At 44.3% G+C, this 21,039-nt stretch overlaps 1 protein-coding gene across 3 annotated transcripts in view; it reads right to left on the reverse strand.

The window, feature by feature from the left end:
- Positions 1-10,583: 10,583 nt before the first annotated feature.
- Positions 10,584-21,039, reverse strand: part of pde3a (phosphodiesterase 3A, cGMP-inhibited) — a 452,164-nt gene continuing 441,708 nt past the window's right edge. For all 3 annotated transcript variants that reach the window (XM_080207222.1, XM_080207221.1, XM_080207220.1), the window contains one exon: positions 10,584-11,705. In XM_080207222.1, the coding sequence (XP_080063348.1) occupies positions 11,413-11,705 (293 nt within the window). In that variant the 3' untranslated portion in view covers positions 10,584-11,412. The remainder of the gene's footprint in view (positions 11,706-21,039) is intronic.

Consider the following 21,039-nt stretch of genomic DNA (forward strand, 5'->3'; position numbering starts at 1 on the left):
ATTACAGTGTAAGTTGAATGTGGTGCAGTGCGAAACCAGCCTTTGTTTAAAAAGACAAATTACATACACTTTTATACAAGAACATGAAGTTTAGCCTGGGACCTGTGTTAGATGTATGGACCCGCATCCAGCAGAGAACTGGTCCTCATCTCCTCGCAAAACACTGAGTAAGACAAAAGCATAATTTTGAATTGCGAAACAGCAAGGAAGTGGTTTTGATTTAGGAGTACACTTTCGGCAGTTGAACAGACAAATAACAAACCATTATTTAAAGTGTCAGATTGTAATCTGATTTAAGAATGTGCCATTTAATTTAACTGACAAATTAAATATTAAATGAGATCATGTTAAGTTAATTGCTGGGCTGTTTCTAAGGTAACCAAATTGTATAATTGTCCAAGATTTTGGTATAGCGGTGGAGATCTGTGGAGGAAATTCGAGGTGTTGTTGCTTCACAGATCCCCCTGTGGACAAAGTATTGTGTATGTCTTTTGTTCTTTGTACTGTTTGTCTGCCTTATGACAAAACTAATTTTGGAAATAAATTTATTACGCTTTAAACCTGAGTTTCATTTACCTTTGGGAAAAATATTACATTGATTTACTTTTTAGTAGTTGGGAAAATGTTCTGACTTTCGAGAACAGAATTCCCCACTTCACGGCCCCCCCCCCCCCCGACTACAATGGCCATCGCCAGGATACCCAGCTCCTCCGTCCGCTCCCAGTCGGCACCACATACAAATTAACCCACCCAACAAGGCTTCCACTGAGACCTGCCCCCTTTGGCACAGAATGCTACTGGCAGGCTGGCATGGTTCCAACCATGATGTGGCGATGCCGGCATTGGACTGGGGTAAACACATTAAGAAATCTCACAACACCAGGTTAAAGTCCAACAGGTTTATTTGATAGTAAATGTCACAAGCTTTCGGAATGTGCTGTTCCTTCCAATCAGTATTCTGTAAACTGTGTGTGCCTTTATTTGCCCTTTTTCCGAACCGAACTCTCCACTCACATGACAAAGAAACAGCATGTTCTGAATGCTTGTGGTGTTTACTAAACCTGTTGGACTTCAACCTGATGTTGTGAGACCTCTTGCTGTGGTTCCAACCTCGCAGTGGTGACCTGTGCCAAAGAGCCACTACCTGACCATACCCCTCTCTCCGGGAGCTATACTCACCTTTACACTGTCCCAGGAGACCCTACAATAGGTTCACGTCCAGGTGAACCTGTTATAAACATTGCCAAGGTGACGTCACATAGGCACAGTATCAATATACAGCAGGGGGATCAATATCTGGCAAGGGAGGGGGAGGCATTAATGATAGGAAAATTTAATGAAAAGCATGTACAATGGCTTCCCTCTGTTATAGATGTGCCGCAGAACAAACGCAAGTTTCAAACAGTCACAACTTATGCTACCAGAGAACAGGGTGGCAAATTGACTCTGGTTGAAGTGTTACCAGTGGATAAAACAATGGGGAATTTTGGTCTCCCCAAACTCCTGGTTAACTCAAAAAAAGGTGCAAGCCTTGAATGCACTCCTTTTGTTTGGAGAGGGCAAATCCTTGGGTCAGAATGAGTGTCGCTTCTATCAAGTGGCACACAATGGTTAGCGCTGCTGCCTCACAGTGCCGGGGACTCATGTTCGATTCCCGGCTTGGGTCACTGTCTGTGTGGAGTCTGCACATCCTCCCCGTGTCTGCGTGGGTTTCTTCCGGGTGCTCCAGTTTCCTCCCACACTCCAAAGATGTGCAGGTTAGGTGGATTGGCCATGCTAAATTGCCGTTTACTGTCATGGGGTACTAGCTAGGGTAAATACATGGGGTTGTGGGATAGGGTCCGGGTGGGATTGTGGTTGGCGCAGACTCGATGGGCCGAATGGCTTCCTTCTGCACAGTAGGGATTCTATGAATCAAAGCCTAAATGAGCCATGGGCACAGAATAAATGTAAGGTTCTTAATCAAAATGTCACGGCAGTGGCGGGATCGAGAGAGGCGGCGGCGAGGTAAAGCAGGGTGTTTCCGACGCATACATGAACACGGATGGGTGAAGCTGTCGCAGGGACTGCAGGTACATCAAAAAAGCCGGAAGACCAAGGACAGATCCCTGAGTGGAGTGGGAAGAAAAGCCATTGCAAGCAAAACATTGAACTCTGATGAGGAAGACAAGAATGGAAGCAGGTGAATCCAGTCCTACTCATCCGCATGACATGGAGACGTGCAGGGGGAAGGATGGTTTGGTGAATGAAAACTGTGATATGAGAGAGAGTTTGCCTTTACCGCAGTCACTTACGATGTCAATTGTGGCTATTATCAAAGCTATTCAGGAACAGTGGCAGGAACCTCAATTAATTGGAGTTTCAGATTCTCTACTGAAGGTTTTATTCCTTTCCTGGGTGTAATCTTCAGTGAGACCTGGATGCTGTGTGCTACCAAGCACAATTTAAAAAAAAATCACTTACAGGATGCGAGTGTCACTAGCTAGGCCAACATTTATTGCCCATCCCAAGTTGTCCCTGAGGAGGTGGTGGTGAGCTACCTTCTTGAACCTCTGCAGTTAGGTACACCCACTGTGCTGTGGGGGAGGGAGTTCCAGGATTTTGACCCAGCGGCTGTGAAGGAACAGCGATATATTTCCAATTCAGGATGGTGAGTGGCTTGGAGGGGAAACTCCAGTCGGGGTGGTGTTCCCAGTCCCCTTCTCCTTCTAAATGATGGTGGTTGTGGGTTTGGAAGGTACTGCCTCAGGAGCCATGGTGAGTTCCAGAGTACGGCTAGCTATTCAACTGCAGGAACATCGTAACAGACCCAATAGCTCCCCTGATTCGATCACCACAGGCACAGAAATGTCAGCCATGGGAACCAGAAACAAGAATGCCGATTATTTTCCATCCCAACGTTGTTGATACTAGAAGTTCTGTTCCAGGTTCATTACCTCCCCAATTTGGTTGGAATCATAGAACCCTACAGTGCAGAAAGAGGCCCTTCGGCCCATCAAGTCTGCACTGAACACAATCTCACCTAGGCCCTTCCCCCATATCCCTACATATTATACCCACTAATCCCTCTAACATACGCATCCCTGGACATTAAGGGGCAATTTCTTAGCATGGCCAATCAACCTAACCAGCACATCTTTGGACTGTGAGAGGAAACCGGAGTACCCAGAGGAAACCCACGCAAACACAAGGAGAATGTGCAAACTCCACACAGACAGTGACCCGAGCCCGGAATCGAACCCAGGACCCTGGAGCTGTGAAGCAGCAGTGCTAACCACTGTGCCGCCGAACTAACTCATCACAGACCTAATCTGGAACCTTCCCTGGTGTGTATAATTCAGCTTCTCATTAGCGTGTGCCATTTTCCACAGGAACTATAATGATGGGTCGAACTACAACCAATAGTAGACCAACTACGGGGTGCAGCTGGGGTGCTATTCTGTCCTGAGTTGACAGCCATGGAGCTCAAACCTATGGTATACCTGACCCTTGCGCGCAGGACTGAAGGAGTGCAACATTATCTGAGGCACTGCCTTTCACAAAGACCTCATCAGCACGTTCAAATTGCCCACGCAAGATCTGATGGTACTCAGGGAAGAGCAGGAAGCTTACCCAGGGTACGAGCAATCAACCAATGTCATAGATATCTGGTCATTCATTATTGTGTGTTTGCTTAGACACCACCTTGAAAGTAAACCAATGGCAAAAGGCATCAGGCGTAACTCTGGAGGAACAACACTATATAGAGAGGAATCTGTTCTTCAGTTGAGTCAGTTCTCTGAAGTGCCCTTCAAGGGGGAGTTTGACAGGAATTATTCCTTGCGACACCAATACAAACTGCTGAGTTGGGACTTAACATCAAATAAAGATGAACTAGAAAATACTGAAAAGCAATTTTTAAAGCAAGTGGGATTCATTTGTTTTTTCATTCATCGGTGGGACATGGGCATTGCTGGCTAGGTCAGCATTTATTGCCCATCCTCAGTTGCCCTTGAGAAGGTGGTGGCGAGCTGTTTTCTTGAGTGATTGAATTGAGGGGCTCGCTAAGCCATTTTAGAGGGCAGTTGAGAGTCAACCACATTGATTCTGAAGTCACATGTAGGCCAGACCAGTTAAGGATGACAGATTGCCTTTCTTGAAGGACATTAGTGAACCAGATGGACTTTCCTGACAATCAACAATGCTTTCATGGTCATCAGTAGATTCCTAATTCCAGATATTTTGTATTGAATTCAAATTCTATCATCTGCCGTGGTGGGATTCGAACCCGGGTCCCCAGAACATGAGTTGAGTTTCTGGATTAATAGTCTAGCGATAATACCACTGGGCCATCACCTCCCCTGTGTAGACAAATAAGTGACTCATGATACCACAGAATCAAATTCATGTTGTACAACACTGCCTTCACATTACAACATCCACATTTTTCTCAGTTAGTGACAGATGTTTCTAATATATTGAATATATTTATATATATAATATATACTGTATTATACATTTTACAAAGAGGCACTTTCCAGTAATTCTGGCCATTAGAGCTACAGTATAGTGTCTAACTTACAAAACAGTAAAAATAAATAACACCTATCTGCAAGAATTATTCTGTACATATTCTATTGTACAAAACAGGACATTTAATCATGTATGGAATCCTTGAAACACCGGTGAATGAAATATTAGGTATTGCTACATGTGTTAAGTGCAAGATACTGGTGATCGGTTATGTTGAGTCAGTGAATTCTGCCGTCCATAAAAATGGCAAGGCCTGGTTCTTGAGCTGCAATGGGCAACAATGTAGACAAATTCGATTGTTGCATTAACAGAAAGAATAGAAACACTGATGGTAAACGCAAGATGGCATTGCGTACCTAAAGGAACCAAACACGCGGACCCTGTCAAGTGGAATATCTGCTGCTGTCTCAGGGGTGACGTTTTATTAGCAACACCAACAGAGGTCTAATAACAGAGGACTCCAGCTTGCATTGGTTTTGTACATCAGCCCGCAATGTGCAATCAAACACTGTCAAGCAAGGCCCCTCAGTCGTGGCAATAGCTTGCTGTGAAAGAATCAATACTGTGGAGGCACTTAAAACACTGCCAATTGCATGTTGCTGTTAAACTTCTTTGTCACCGCACTATTTTCAACAAGATAGAACTCAAGTCTCTTTGTTTGAAGTCACCTGCCGATGGCGTCGCCTTTACGCAAATCTGAACGGGCAAGGAATTTAGACACACTCTCCTGTCGTAGCTTTCAGAAGGGTTGTTTAAAACGATGGCATCGCTTGACTAACTAAAACAACAAATAGATGTTGATGGATTTCGTGATGAAATTAGAAAATCAAACGCACTAAAAGTCACCAAGGCACAAAACCTTACGTGTATAAACATGGATTAATTTTGTCAGGCAGTGTTTGAGGTGAGGTTTAGTTTATACTTTGAATAATGTAATTAACAAAAGTGATGTTTTAACATGATGGCCTGTTCAGTCTTAATGAATTTACCATCGTGATAACTATATTAAACACAAGACAGTAGAGTTTACATAGTTATGGCATGCTGTAATTTTTTTTAAGATCACGATATCACAGACACTTGTGAAATAAACATAACGAACAAGTGAAGATTGAAATGTTCTGCTAGGTTGTTTAGTACCAATGATACATGTATATCTACAGCTAATTATAACCGCACCTATCTTTGGCCTACTTGGATCTTTCTGCTTACAGCTTGTAGAAATGTAGAAAGTCTTAGTGAGTATAAATACTGTGCATTTTATCTTAAAGTGAATTTTTACACTTAACTCATCAATCACTTAGAAAAAATGGAACTGGAATGTAAGGAACACCGTTTTGTCCTCAAAACTACTCTATAGTTAAAATACTCCCCTCTGTTTGTTCCAGTGTCTTTTCATATCTTGGTAGGTAGTCAGAAACCCACAGAAAGGTGAACATTATTAACTCTTAAAGTGCTAGTCACAGAATCTGTGGTGAGCTGACTGCTGTGTTGTCAATATTAAGTTCTGTCAGTGAGTTATTCAGGCTTGCAAATACCCTGGCCTTCAATTAAATGTTAGATGCACTTAATTAACCTGACTTGCACTGTTTTATTGGCTTAATAAATCGCATTGCCTTCATGTTAGTCAATTATGTGTAAAAATCCAAATTTGCTGGCGTTGTTTTTTTTTTATTTTGGTGACAAGGATTGGGCCGAGTTGCTACTTGTAAGCTTATTATCTGAGATACTGTTCATACTGAAACCCAGCAGTGTGGGGGGCTGATTCAGCATCAGCCTGAGTCACATACTGGCCCCAAGATCCTATTGCTTCCAGTTCAATTCTCCCTCAACGTTGCTTGCCCATTAAGGGTTGTAGCAAATTTATAGTTGGACTGTTTTTCAGAACCAAGCTGGGGTTAAACTGGGAGAAGTTTATGAACACAAAGCCTCCCCAAACAGAACAAGACCCGAGGTTGCACCAATAGATAAGCTCAATGGATTAAAATTGGCAGTGTTCATTCGTATTAGGAAAATAGATTGTCACAACTGTTCTCATCTCTGAAAAATAAAGTTATCAATGTTATTTAGGTATATATATAATACTCTGCTTTTTAAAGAATCTCTTCCTTGCTACGCCCTGAGAAAAGTGGAGACACATATTTTTCTTTTTGCTTTAATGTGGAGTGTCTTGAGTAAGTACATATCTGATTGAAGTTAAAAGGAGTAGGCCATTTGGCCCTTTGAGCCTGCTCCACCATTCAATTTGATCATAGCTGATCATCGAATTCAATATCCTGACCTCCCTTTCCCCCATTAACCCTTGACCACTTTAGCCCCAATTTCTTCTTGAAATCGTTCCCTTGACTTCAACACACCAGCCTGTTCGAGGAATAGAAGCCATTTAATTTCGGAGTGCCCATCCCGACCTGGCTCCCACGGCAATCGTGGATACGGCAAGACAGGAAGAGGTCTTCAGGCCCACAATGCCTCTGGATAATCTCATGAGCAACTGAGCTTCGCAAAAGTGAGTTTGTTCCCTCAAAAGCGTTTGGAGCTGGAATACTGAAAATATTGTTCTGTGGTTTCTCCGACTATGCTAGCGTGCTTGGTGTGGACTTTTGCAGTGCTTAAACCACACCAGCACCAGAGGAAGCCATGGCCTAGTACAGGCCTGCAGTGCTAAAATCTAGTAAGTGTGCAACTTGGAGTGTGTTATCATTATGTTGTGGATAGAAGAGCACAATGGGCCACATGGCCTCCTCCTGTGCTGTATCAGAAGGATTACCTTTAAAATAATGTTGAATGTACACTCTGGGCGGTGAACTTCTTCACGGGAGGTTGAACAAAACTTGAAATGTGTGCAATTTTTACTTAAAAACCGTTTTGGCGTCTATTTTAATTGAATGTTTATTGTTAATATTATTCCAGGCTAGTAAACACAGAAACCGAGTTTGAAGAAGAGAGCTGAAAGCAATATTCAGACAATCCGTTGGGTTCATTGGGTGGGATCTTCCAGCCCTTGTTGTCGATGGGATCTTCCAGTCCCGCCGATGACAGCCCCCCACTGTGACGGGGGAGGGTGAGCCATGCAAAATGCCATGGCTTTCGGTGGGACTGGAAGATTCCGTTGGTAACCAATGGCAAGCCATCCCTGGTGGCTGGGATGGGGGAGGGTCAAAACTCGGCAAAGCATTGGTCAAACTCCATCTAATCTTACACATTTGAAGTTATCCAGCCTCCCGGAAAAAACAAATTTAGAAATACAGAATCCCTACTGTACAGATGGAGGCCATTCAGCCCATCAAGTCTGCACCGACCACAATCCCACCCAGGCCCTATTCCAGTAACTCCAAATACTAGGGTCAATTTAGCATGGCCAATCCACCTAACCCGCACATCTTTTGGACTGCAGGAGTAAATCGGAGCACCCGGAGGAAGCCCACACAGACACAGTAAGAATGTGCAAACTCCACACAGATAGTGTCCCGAGGCCAGAATTGAACCTGGGACCATGGTGCTGTGAGGCTACAGTGCTAACCACTGTGCCACCCATACATTTGTATTGTTTGTTGAAAAGTGCTATTTGCATAAACACAATATTAAAAGCTGAGTGTGGATTGCTACAGTAGGTTTTCAATGTTTTGCAGACACAGTGATCAGTAAACTGTCATGTTCAAATATCTTAACCAACCTTGTTGTAGGAAGGATGCAGTCTCTCAAGGTGTACAGTAAACAGGAATCAAACCTGTACTCTTGGTGTGAGTCTAAATATTGCATTCTTGTTTTCTGTTTATACACACAACAAAATTTAATTACGCTTTTTAAAAAAATGTGTGAAAATGCATTCAGCATAATGTAGATCTAACTGTGGCTATGTAAAGATCCATAGCAAAACTGTGCACGGTGAAGACAGGTTAAGGGGATGGTTTAAGATTTGCAACGAGGAGCCATATTCCAGGGAGGGAGGGTGCCCTTGAAAGACACTGCTGCTGAGATAAAGATTTAACTGGGTCCCGTAGTGGGATGGCATGGTGGTTAGCACTGCTACCTCAAAGCACCAGGGACCTGGGTTCAATTCCCAGTTTGGGTCACTGTCTGTGCAGAATCTGCACATTCTCCCTGTGTCTGCATGGGTTTCCTCTGGGTGCTCCAGTTGCCCCCCCACACTCCAAAAATGTGCGGGTTAGGTTGATTGTTCGTACTGAATTGACCCTTAGTCTCCCAGGGTGTGTAGGTTAGAGGGATTAGCAGAATGAATTGGGGGGAGGGGAGGTGGTGGTGACGTGGATGGGGCCTGGTGTGGTTGTGGTCAGTGCAGACCTGATGGGCTGAATGGTCTCCTCCTGCACTGTAGGGTTTCTATGATTTTTATGTTCTGTCAGGGCTAACTGGCGTTGAACTACTAGATGTCATTTTAGATACTTCCGGCCACAATCCAAGGCTGTGCGATAACTTTACAAAGTGCTAGGATTTACTTCCTTTGCACCTTTCTGAGCAACAGCCACTGCACCACTACCCAAGTCAGTATAGTTTGAAACATGCTCATTTCTCAAGAAATATAAGAGGTGCGTTTGTGTTGCGTGACTGTTTGTGCAGAAATACTATTGACCAGAATTTAGTCCACCCCAAAGTGGTATTTCAAATAATTCATGTGGTTCACCAATGCAAACTTAGAACGTGCCTCTGTCTGAAGTGATGCCTTGTGATGTGGAGATGCCGGCGTTGGACTGGGGTAAACACAGTAAGAAGTCTGACAACACCAGGTTCAAGTCCAACCGATTTATTTGGTAGTAAACTCGCAAGCTTTCGGGGTTTGTCCCTTCGTCAGGTGAACTCTCCATTCACCTGATGAAGGGGAGAACCCCGAAAGCTTGCGAGTTTACTACCAAATAAAGCGGTTGCACTTGAACCCGGTGTTGTCAGATTCTTACTGTGATGCCTTATAAGATGGATTTAACAATCAGTACCAATTGCAGGTATAAAATCGAACATCTACCCTTCCAAATAAATACTGGGATGGAATCGAGCGTCCATGGTTTAGGAACACTGAAGGAACATTTGACCATTCATCACTTTCGCAATTTAATTCCGTCACGGCTAATCTGTACTTGAATTGCCTTGTTTTGCAATCTTTAAAAGCCTTGCCTAAGCAATCCCAGTTCTGAAATTTGATGTGGAAGAATGTTCCCAATTCCCAGTTTATTGCAGTTGAAAACATGAGTCTTAAGCTAACCTTTATATGCTGGATTTGTTCACAACTTTAAGGTGAGCCCACTGGGCATGGTATATTATTACTTTGACTCTCGGCCTGCGTATCCTCTTAGAAGGATACTTTGATATTAGATTTTTTTTTAGATCCATCAAAATTCATTCAAATTATACTGCTTTTGACTCAAAATTGAAATGACGAAAGATGCGAAATGATAATCAAGAATGAAAAAAAGGGGGATCTTAGGTCAGTCCAATTGTCCTCAGGCAAATTGCACAACATGCTCGGGGGGGGATTTTCGAGCCACACTTGCCCCTAAGACCAAAAATTCTCACCTGAGATCAACGGACCTTTGTGTTCCGTCCGCTACGATTCCTGCGGCAGGTGGGACGGGTAAATTCCATCCGCAGAGTCAGACTAAATCCCATCAGTATAAACTGATACTGACAAGGAGACTGCGCAACGCCTCTGTCACACGCGGGACGAGATTTTACAGCTTCGCTCGCCCCGAAACCGGAAAATCCCGCCCGAGGTCAGAGGGCTTTTCCATGGTCCGCCCCTCGCCCGCTCCGATCCCGGCGAAGGGGCCTAACGGTGAGATTCGCCCCAAAACGTGGAAGGAAATAATTCACAAAGTGAACCTTATAGCCGCTAACTGTCGTGCAATGTCTAAAGCGCGCAGGTAATGGGGCCTGGGGTTGTACTCTAATCCTATTGCAAATCACCTCAGTACCATCAGTAGTAAACAGTATCTGCAGGGTTAATGCTGGCTGCAAATATAATCCATATAATGATCATCTTTTAAAACTAGGTACATACATCAACTTGTATGCACTGAATCATGCCGCTATAATTATAAGAATGTACTAAGTCAGGGCAGTACAATAAGAATTTCTTTTTAAATGTGAAGTTTTCATAACCATCTTTACAAAAAATCACAAAATTGGTTCGAGAGTTTGCTATTTACAAAAGCCATTAGAAAATGTTCTTTGTATCTACAATAAACTGTTTGTCTTTTGCAAGTATTTGTCATTGAATGTAAATAAACAATAAAAATATTCAAAATGGATATAAATCCTTGACTAGGAGTTTGGCTTGTAGCATGTACCGATTATAAAGTGAAAAGTGGCCGCTCGTGTGTCGGCCAGTCTTTTTCCTAAAACATTTTGTTCATTTTCGCAATGTACAAGTGCTACAGCTACACACAGAGAGGGAGAGAGAGAGATTGCTTATACAAAGCTGGTGAGTGGCAAGGTTATGTACACAAAAGATATTGGCAGGCCATTTCAGAACTCTGATAAAGCTTTCAACTTGTACTCAACAGGAGGGCAAAAGCTACAGACTTGGTACCGCAGTGTTTCCTGTGACGTACAGGCTTTCGAAGTGCGCCCTCCTTCGTTGTGACGCCCACTGTGGTCAGACAAGTCAGCGTGTTTCTTTTTACATAACGTGCGTACTGAGCATGAATAAACAAGATAGGTCAACAAAGGGGTGCACCGGAATCCTACTGGGAACCATAGAGTGTTTAAAGTCGAGTTCAGCAGGGGGTGCAATTCAGAAGCTTCCTTGGTGAGGGGATTGATTTAGTCCTTCTCTTCTGGCTTGTGGCAACATTGCACCATCACAGCTGTAGGCACATCGTCCTAAACATCTACAGTATTGTGTCAAGGTAGTGTGCTGGGAACTAAAGAGAAAGTGGGTTGCACAATTCAATCATTTTTATCGTCTTCTAATGTCTCGTTGATTGTGTTTGGATTCGAACTGATTTGCGTGTCGGACCTCCCTTCACGTCCTTCATTACTTTTCTCCTCCTTGTCCTCCTCCTCCTCAGTAATCGCTTGGATAGCCTCAGAGTTTTGGTGCGGGCTGGACTGATCTTGCTTTTCGAGCTCTGTTTTCCTCTGTTCCTCCTCAATGACCTTTTTCCACATTTCGTGGTTTTCCATCAGGTGCTGTGTAATCTGACAGACCACCTTTCTCCGCTTCCTGCATCGTTCCCCTTCTGTTGGGCAAGAGGTGAAACACAGAGTCAGTAAACTGGTTTTATATCCCGCCGCACTGAATTGGTCACTTTGCATGAGCAACAGTTCTGGGGCTGAATACAAAAGCCAATAAACCAGCCACATTTCAAAGTTATTTTCCAGCTTTTCTGTCCGTGATGCTGTATAATCACAGAATTGACACGGCGCAGAAGGAGTCTGTTCATACCATCCTGTCTACACCAGCTCTCCAAATGGCCATCGTGTCTTAGTGCCATTTCCCAGCCTTTTCCACACACATCGTTTCTCTTCAAGTAATCTAAAGCCCTCCTTAACGCCTTGACTGAACCTGCCTCCTCCAAGGCAGTGCATTCCAAACCCCAACCACTCGCTGCGTGAAAAACCTTCTCTCACGTCACATTTGCTTCTTTTGCAAATAACTTTAAATCTGTGCCCGCTCCTTCTTCATCCTTCTATGAGCAGGAACAGTTTCTCTCTATCTTCTGCGTCCAGCCACCTCATGATTCTGAACACCTCTATCAAATCTCCTCCCAAACCCTCCAATCTATCCATTATCCCTTCACTACCACAGAAAGTAGCTGAAGCTAAAACTATGTGATTTCAAGAAGGCATTAATTATAGCTCTTGAGTGTAAAAAGATCAATGAATATGGGGGGGGGAGGTGTGGAATCACAATATTGAATTTGATGATCAGGAACAATCAAAATGAACAGGAGCGAGCTCGATGGGCCAAAAGGCCTACCCCTGTTCCTAGTTTCTATGTAATCCACTGTGCCAGTGGTTACCATGCATTTAAAGTTAGTGGCACAATGTTGGGCTGCAATGGCTCAAGGCAATGGCTCACCATCGCCTTCTTAGATGTAGACGGAGATGGGCAACAAACGCTAACAAGTTGCCAGCGACGTCCACATCCCAGTAAATCATTTTTTAAAAGCACACGTTCAACATTCCCTGCCAGCTTCGCTGTCGCCCTGCTGCATTGCAATTATGCGATGTAGCGACGCACAGCCATAAACCAAACAGGAGGGGACATTTCAGGCCAGCAGCTTTTCGTGCTAAAATAGAGTTCAATGTTCCTCCTGCCTTGCCTGCGTGTCCGATACAGAATGACTCCGGAGCGCAAAATATCAGAGTGAAACGAGAGATTGAAATACCAAAGACATCATGGACGAATAGAAGGGTTTATTTGTGAACAGAGTGTGTTGAAGCGGCAATTAATTAGAAAATCCAGTGGGAACAGATCACAAACTGGGAAAGGCAGTTCCGTCAGCCCATGAAGTAGATTTAGGACCAGGTCCCAGCTGCCAATCGTGGAACCCAACACAGAGAGACTCATTTAAAGATCACATTAGATTTATATTATGTGGCAGAAACATTGCAATAAAGTGCTAGCCTGCTGATTGTCGCCATATATTTGCCAACAGCAGATTTGATGGGCTGCTGACTGTAGTTAGATCCTTAAGATTATATTATGCCCGTGCAACATTAGTCTATAATCTTCATTAACAGATGTTAGATAAATCCTGTTAGATGAATAGTGGCAGCGTAATAATGAACTTATAGCTCTGTGATAGCATCAGCATGAGAGCAACACAAACTCTCTCTCTCTCTCCAGCGCAGTAGGTTGGTGTTCACAGCACAATCTCCTGTACGAGGTCGAATTGGCCTGTATAGAATGTTGCGAGGTTCGAGTTCCCAGTGAAGGCCATCGTTTATTAAGTGACTTAGAAGGAGCCTAATGCCTTGACCCTGTGCAATCCATTCCAGCCCCTAAGAAACAGGAAGCCCTGACAATGAAGGAGGATAAAGAGACTCAAAGCTATTACCATTGCATAGAACTGGGGAATTAAGAGTTCACACTGGGAGAAATAGTATATGCGGCTGTAACTGATCCAAATAATTATTTCATCTTGGCTTTTACTTTTCCAGAATGATTTTTCACCTGACTGAGTTGAACAGAGACTGCTGTGGCTGGAAACAAAACACTGACAACTTTCTCCATATTGCTAAAAATCATAATTCTAAGTCTTTAAAGAAAGCTTGAAATTCTGTTATTTGTTTTTTCATGGAATGTGGGTATCACTGGCTAGGCCAGCATTTATTTCTGATCCCTAACTGCCCTCCAGGGGGTGGTGGTGAGCTGCCTTCTTGAGATGCTACGTTCCATGTGGTGTAGGTACGCTATATATAACTATATATAACTAGCTGTATGCTCTGTCTGAGGCCAGTACTCTCCATTCACCTGACGAAGAGAGCAACCTCGAAAGCTTGTGAGTTTACTACCAAATAAATTGGTTGGACTTAAACCTGGTGTTGTCAGACTCCTTACTGTGTAGGTACGCCCACAGTGCTGTCAGGGAGGGCTTTTGATTTCATCATAGTGAAGGAACGGTGGATTAGTTGCCAGCCAGAGTGATGAGCGGCTCAGAGAGGAGCCTGCTGCTGGTGATGTTCTCATGCGTCTGCTGCCCTTGTCCTACGAGGTGGTTAAAGATTAGGTTTGGAACCACTGTGTGTTTGCAGCTTCTGTGGAGGGAGTTCTCAGTCCAGAAACTGAAAATCCAAAGATTTTCCCCAATGGTTGCGTAGGAGCAAGAGGTCAACTGAGTGTCATGGTCTACTTCCTGGGCAAAATATACGACAGTGCTGACAGAAATGGAAACACCCTCTGTCTCAGGCAAGGGTATAAAAATTACCATTCATCATTGTCCTGTTGGAAAGTTTAAGTTTTAAGTTTATTTTTTAGTGTCACAAGTAGATTTACGTTAAGACCATTAGATTTAGAAGCAGAATTAGAGCACACAGCCCATCAAATCCGCTCCGCCATTCAATCATGGCTGATATTTTCTCATCCCCATTCTCCTGCCTTTTCCCCATAACCCCTGACCCCCTTATTAATCAAGAACCTATCTATCTCTATCTTAAAGACACTCAATGACCCGGCCCTCCACAGCCCTCTGCGGCAAAGAGTTCCACAGATTCATCACTCTCTAGCTGAAAGAAATTCCTCCTTATCTCTGTTTTAAAGGATCTCCCCTTTAGCCTGAAGTTGCGCCCTCTGGTTCTAGATTTTCCTACCAGTGGAAACATTCTCTCCACGTCCACTCTATCCAGGCCTCGCAGTATCCTGTAAGTTTCAATAAGATCCCCCCTCATCCTTCCAAACTCCAATGGGAACAGACCCAGAGTCCTCATCCGTTCCCCATACGACAAGCTCTTCATTCCAGGGATCATTCTTGTGAACCTCCTCTGGATATTTTTTCCAAGGCCAGCACATCCTTCCTTAGATAGAGAGCTCAAAACTGCTCGCGATACCCCAAGTGTGGCCTGACCAGAGTCTTACACAGTCCCAGAAGTACATCCCTGCTCTTGTATTCTAGCCCTCTCGACCTGAATGTTAACGTTGCATTTGCCTTCCTAACTGCCGACTGAACCTGCACGTTTACCTTAAGACAATCTTGAACAATGACTCCCAAGTCCCTTTGTGTTTCTGATTTCCTAAGCATTTCCCCACTTAGAAAATACTCTATGCCTCCATTCCTCCTTCCAAAGTGCATAACCTCACACTTTTCCACATTGTATTCCATCTGCCACTTCTTTGCCCAATCTCGTAGCCTGTCCAAGTCCTTCTGCAGCCCCTCCTCCCAACGCTTCGTCAATATTACTTATCCCTTTACATACCTTTGTATCACCTACAAACATGGCAACAGTGCCTTTAGTTCCTTTCTCCAAATCATTAATGTATACTGTGAAAAATTATGGTCCCAGAGGCACACCACTATTCACAGGTGCCATCCCTAAAAAGACCCCTTTATACCCATTCTCTGCCTTCTAACACTGCAATGAAAATCCCCTAGGTGCTACACTCCAGTGCCTGTTTGGGTACACTAAGAGAGAATTTAGTACGGTCATTGCACCCAACCAGTCTTTCAGTCTGTGAGAGGAAACTGGAGGAAACCCATGCAGACACGGGGCGAACGTGCAGACTCCATACAGACAGTGACCCAAGCTAGGAATCGAACCCGGGTCCCTGGCGCTGTGAGGCAGCAGAGCTAACCTCTGTGCCACCGTGCCATTCCACTACTGCCCTCAGGCAATGTGAGAACAGAACATGTCAGGTGACCTTAACAACTATTTGATGATTTCAAACATGTGAATGACATGATAGTCTTGCGCATTGCTGATTAACTCTGGTGTCATTCGGAATGAGGGTTCGCAGTTTGTGTTGAGAGAAATCAAGGTATTTTTCATGAGAATGCATGAGATTAAAGGTTGACCAAATAGAGAGGACAAAATACAGGGGGAATATCTTTGGGACTGTGGTTGATTGCATTGGGCTACTATGTCAGGAGAATTAGAAGGTCAAACCTCCTGCTCAGCACAACCTATGCCATTGCCATTCTTGGAAAATGCCAAGGAAATTTAATGATGTGTAGCTTCCCACATAAAATCCAGACCTAATTTCAAAATTAAGTTATTTATTTGATAATGAAGTGCTGTGGATCATCCCAAGGTTGTGAAGGGCAAGTTCTTTCTTTCGTACGAAGTAAAATATTTTGGAAGGTGAAAACGGGAACAAAAATATGTACCTGAGCTGTCAAGAAGGTGTGTGCTAGAAGAGGGATATTGATGTGCAGATATGTGTATCATTAAGGGTAGCAATGCAAATCAGAAAACCCATGAATAAAGGTGCACAGAATCCTTTGGTTTTGCATCTTGAGGTAAAATTAGATTTAGGCAGAGACATAAGAGGAATTGGAGTCTCAACGATATTCCCCCTTTACTTCCTCCCTATTAGCTCACCCCTTAGTCTCATGTATTCTAATAAACAGTTGCCCTACTTTTCCCGCCATTCCAGTCGATGCCCGGCTTGATATTTAGCTCCCTTGCCCTCAACAGAACTACGATACAATGGTCTGGATTTTATGGTCCTTCCCACTGGTGAGATATTCTAGTCCCGCTGAAGTTGATGTTATCCCTCCCCCACAGCGGGTTCTTCAGCCGTGTAGCCAGCAAGCGCCGTAACTGGCCATTTGCTTGGGGAAGGACGAGGGGGTGCCATGGAAGACAGCGATGAGTCACCTTCACCGCCGGAAAGCATGTCAGGGAGAAGGGTTGTTTTCTTTTCACCCATTCAACACCTCATTCCACCCCCAAGGAAGTAATGCCAACACTGCGGGAGTGGCGCTTTCTAATGGAGAGATGTGAGGCGAATTTTTACTGCCCGGCCTGCCACGGGAGTCCGAATGGGTGAGGGACCGATCGTGGAAGGTCTGTTGACCTCAGGTGGGAATTTCCAGCTGGAAAATCCCGCCCATGACATCAGGGGCTCAGAGGATGATAAAGTGGTCATGGTGACTGTGCCTGAAGCTTGGAATTGGTGGCGAGAAGACAAGAATTTGCGACAGAAGTCAAAGCTTTGATCTCGTCACTGTTCAGCCAGTAACTCACACGGGTTAGGTGCACCGTAACGTGCATTTTTGTAACATGTCCCACATAGCAAAATGTTCAAAAAGTTTCACAGGAACTATCATACAACATTTGACGAGGAACCACTTGCGGGTTACACCATGGCACAGTGGTCAGCACTGCTGCCTCACATCACCAGGGACCTGGGTTCGATTCCCAGCTTGGATCACTGTCTGTGTGGAGTCTGCATGTTCACCCTGTGTCCGTGTGGGTTTCCTCCCACAGACCGAAAGACACGCTGGGTATTAACCATGTTAAATTCCCCCTCAGTGTATCTGAGCAGGTGGCGACTAGGGGAATTTCACAGCAATTTCATTGCAGTGTTAATGTAAGCCTACTTTTGATGTACTAAATAGATACAATAAATCTAAGGAAATATTAACACTAGAAAAATATTGTGGTCGCTGGAACTCTGAAATAAAATGCTGGGACAACTCAGCATGTCTTACAGCATCTAGGGAGAGAGAAACAGAATTAACAGGCACAGTTTTCCGGCCATTTGCACTGTGGGATCTTCTGGCCACCCTCTTTCATGGTCCCTGGCGACAGAGAGTGCAAACAACAAGAAACCCAGCTGACAGTGTTGGTAGGCAGCAAATCCTGCCCAACATCTCAGCTTGATGACTTTCCAGATCAAAGTTCATCAACCTGAAACATTAACTCCATCTCTCTCCCTCTCCATGTATGCTGCTCATTTGCTAATAAAATATGAAGGCAGGTGTCCAAGGGCATGGCCAAAGAAGTAAGTTTTAAGAAAATTCCTGAAGGAAGTGGGAGGAGGTACAGAGGGGCAAAGATGTTTGAGGAGGGAATACTAGCACTTGGGGCATGGTTGTGAAAAGTGGTGCCATTAAATACAGGGATGTCCAAGAGGTCAGATTCAAAGGAGTTGCTGAGACCTCAGAAGCCTGTTGGTCTAGAAGAAGTTATAGAAATGGATGAGGTTATGAAAGGATTTGAGAATAAGAATATTGAAATTAAAGCACTTCTGGTCCAGGGACCAATGAAGTGCATGAACTGATGTACATGGATGGCACAATGGCACAGTGGTTAGCACTGCTGCCTCACAACACTAGGGACCTGGATTCGTTTTCTGGCTTAGGTCACTGTCCATGTGGAGTCTGCACATTCTCCCTGTGTCTGCCTGGGTTTCCTCCGGGTGCTCCAATTTCCTCCCACGCTCCAAAGATGTGCGGGTTAGGTGGAATGGCTATGTTAAATTGCTCCTTAGTGTCCAAAGATACACAGTTTACAGAGATTGTCAGGGTAAATACACAGGGTTACCGGATAAGCCTGGGTAGGAGTCGGTGCAGACTTGATGGGCTGAATGGCCTCCTTCTGCATTGTAAGGAGTCTACGGTTCTATGACTTGACTGGAATTTGATTAGGCGTTTTCTTCTGATGGACTGATTGTGGATATTGAGTACTCGGCAAAAATACTTTAGCAGATGAGTCAAGAATCATGGACGGAGTTTGTCTGGAATATACATACATAAAGAAATGTTCTTTTTTCAAAGTAGCAGGCATTGTGGAAGCTTGCTGTGACTTCAAAGATGCAGGTCTGGGAATCAAAGAGACAATTATCATGATGCCACTACCAACAGGAAGGAACTCCAGGATTTATCCCAGTGACAGTGAAGGAATGGTGATGTTTTTCCAAGTCAGGATGGTGAGTGGTTTGGAGGAGAGCTTGCAGGTGGTGGTGTTTCCATATCGTCAACTGCTCTTGTCTTTCTAGATAGTGGCTGTGATGGATTTGGAAGACATTGCTCAAGGACCCTTGGTAAGTTCCTGCAGTTCACCTGAGAATCACAGAATCTCTGCAGTGCAGCAGGTAGTCATTCAACCCCTCGAGTCTGCACCGACCACAATCCCACCCAGGGCCTAGTCCCATAACCCCACATAATAACCCTGCTAATCCCTGGGACTAGGGTCAATTTAGCACGGCCAGTCACCCTAACCTGCACATGTGGGAGGAAACCGGAGCACCCGGAGGAAACCCACGCAGACACGAGGAGAGTGTGCAAACTCCACACAGACAGTGACCCAAGGCTGGAATGAAACCCGAGTTCCTGGCGTTGCGAGACAGCTCTGCTAAGTAGTCCTGAGCTTTCATCACAGAAGTGCTAAAAGCTCAATTGCAGTTGAGGTGGTGTGATGAGCAGTGTTATTAAAAAAAACTTAATGATAAGGGAACAAAGGAGTAATGAAGATGTATGAAGAGATGTTTAGTGCCCCGCAGCACCATTGTAAAGCACTCGCCCCATCAGATAGCATGTCAGCAGGTAATGTGAGGAATCATCAATTAAGGTCCATTAACTGGGGATGAGATTCTGCCCTAATGAAGGGTGATTAATGTCTGTAATCCTGAACCGACACATTGACACCATCAAGGAAAAGTGAGACAATTTACAACTGAGTTCATTGAAAGCTACAGGAATCCATTTGAATGCAATACCAGGGAGATTAATGTCTACAATAGCTGGAAGCATGGTATGGGACTGATGTTTCTTTAGTCGTAAAATGCGACAGGTACACATCATTCTGTGTACTAACACATGAAGTATTGGGATTTCCCTCTTATGCTGACTTAATGTACAAAAAGATTCCTTCCTGATCAATATTACTGTCATGTCAATTACATTGTTAAAAATGGTGATAGGTATTAAGTGCTATTGCCACCAAACATTCAGCTGTTTCAGAGTCCAGTTGCATGTTCTCCCCGTGTCTGCATGGGTTCCTCAGGGTGCTCCAATTTCCACCAAAAGACATGCTGATTAGGTACATTGGCCATCCTGATTCTCCCTCAGTGTATCCAAACAGGAACTGGAGTGTGGCGACTAAGGGATTTTCACGGTATAAAAGCAAATTCCTGCGGATGCTGGAATCTGAAACCAAAAGGAAAAATGCTGGAAAATCTCAGCAGGTCTGGCAGCATTTGTAAGGAGATAAAAGAGCTGACGCTTCGGGTCCAGATTACCCTTTGTCAAAGCTAAAAGGCAGAGAAAGTGGGAGATATTTATACTGCATGGTGAGGGAATGAATGGTGAGTCATAGTCACAGAAACCTGGGGAAAAGACTGCTAATGGCTGTCCACAGAGAGACTAAAGAGTGGCAATGTTCAAACGGTAGATAAGCTACAATGAGAGGGTAAACTGTGACAGATGAAGATGTGGGTGGGATGGATGGGGCAGAGGTAACATTTAGAAAAGGAGAAGCAGAGGGGAGAAAAGGTAAGAAAAGGGGATAAAGTAGGGAGAAAGAGTTGGGGGGAGAAGAAAAATGAAGGCAGACAATAAGGAAATAAAAGGTAGAGAACAGTAAAAAATTAAATAAAATAGAATGAAGACAAAGGGAGCCAAGGTGAGGTGGAGCAAATCATCCAAAGTTGTTGAATTCGATGTTGAGATTGGAAGGCTGTAAAGTGCCGAGCTGGAAGATGAGATGCTGTTCCTCCAGTTTGCGTTGAGCTTCACTGGAACATTGCAGCAGGACAAGGACAGACACGTGGGCACGGGAGCAGGATCATGTGTTAAAATGGCAAGCCACCGGAAGGTCAGGGTCCTGATTGTACACAGACCGAAGATGCTCAGCAAAGCGATCACCCAGTCTACACTTGGTCTCTCCAATATAGAGGAGACCACGTTGGGAGCAGCGAATGTAATACACCAAATTGAAAGAGGTGCAAGTGAAACATTGCTTAACCTGGAATGAATGTTTTAGACCTTGGATGGTGAGCATAGAAGAGGTAAAGGGGACAGGTACTACACCTTCTGCGATTGCATGGGAAGGTGCAAGGAGAGTGACGGGAGATGTGTTGGGCATAGTGGAGGAGTGGACTATATTATCCTGGAGGGAATGGTCTTT

Source organism: Carcharhinus amblyrhynchos, chromosome 19 (assembly GCF_965287045.1).
Source record: "Carcharhinus amblyrhynchos chromosome 19, sCarAmb.v2.hapA, whole genome shotgun sequence".
Classification (NCBI taxonomy): domain Eukaryota; kingdom Metazoa; phylum Chordata; class Chondrichthyes; order Carcharhiniformes; family Carcharhinidae; genus Carcharhinus; species Carcharhinus amblyrhynchos.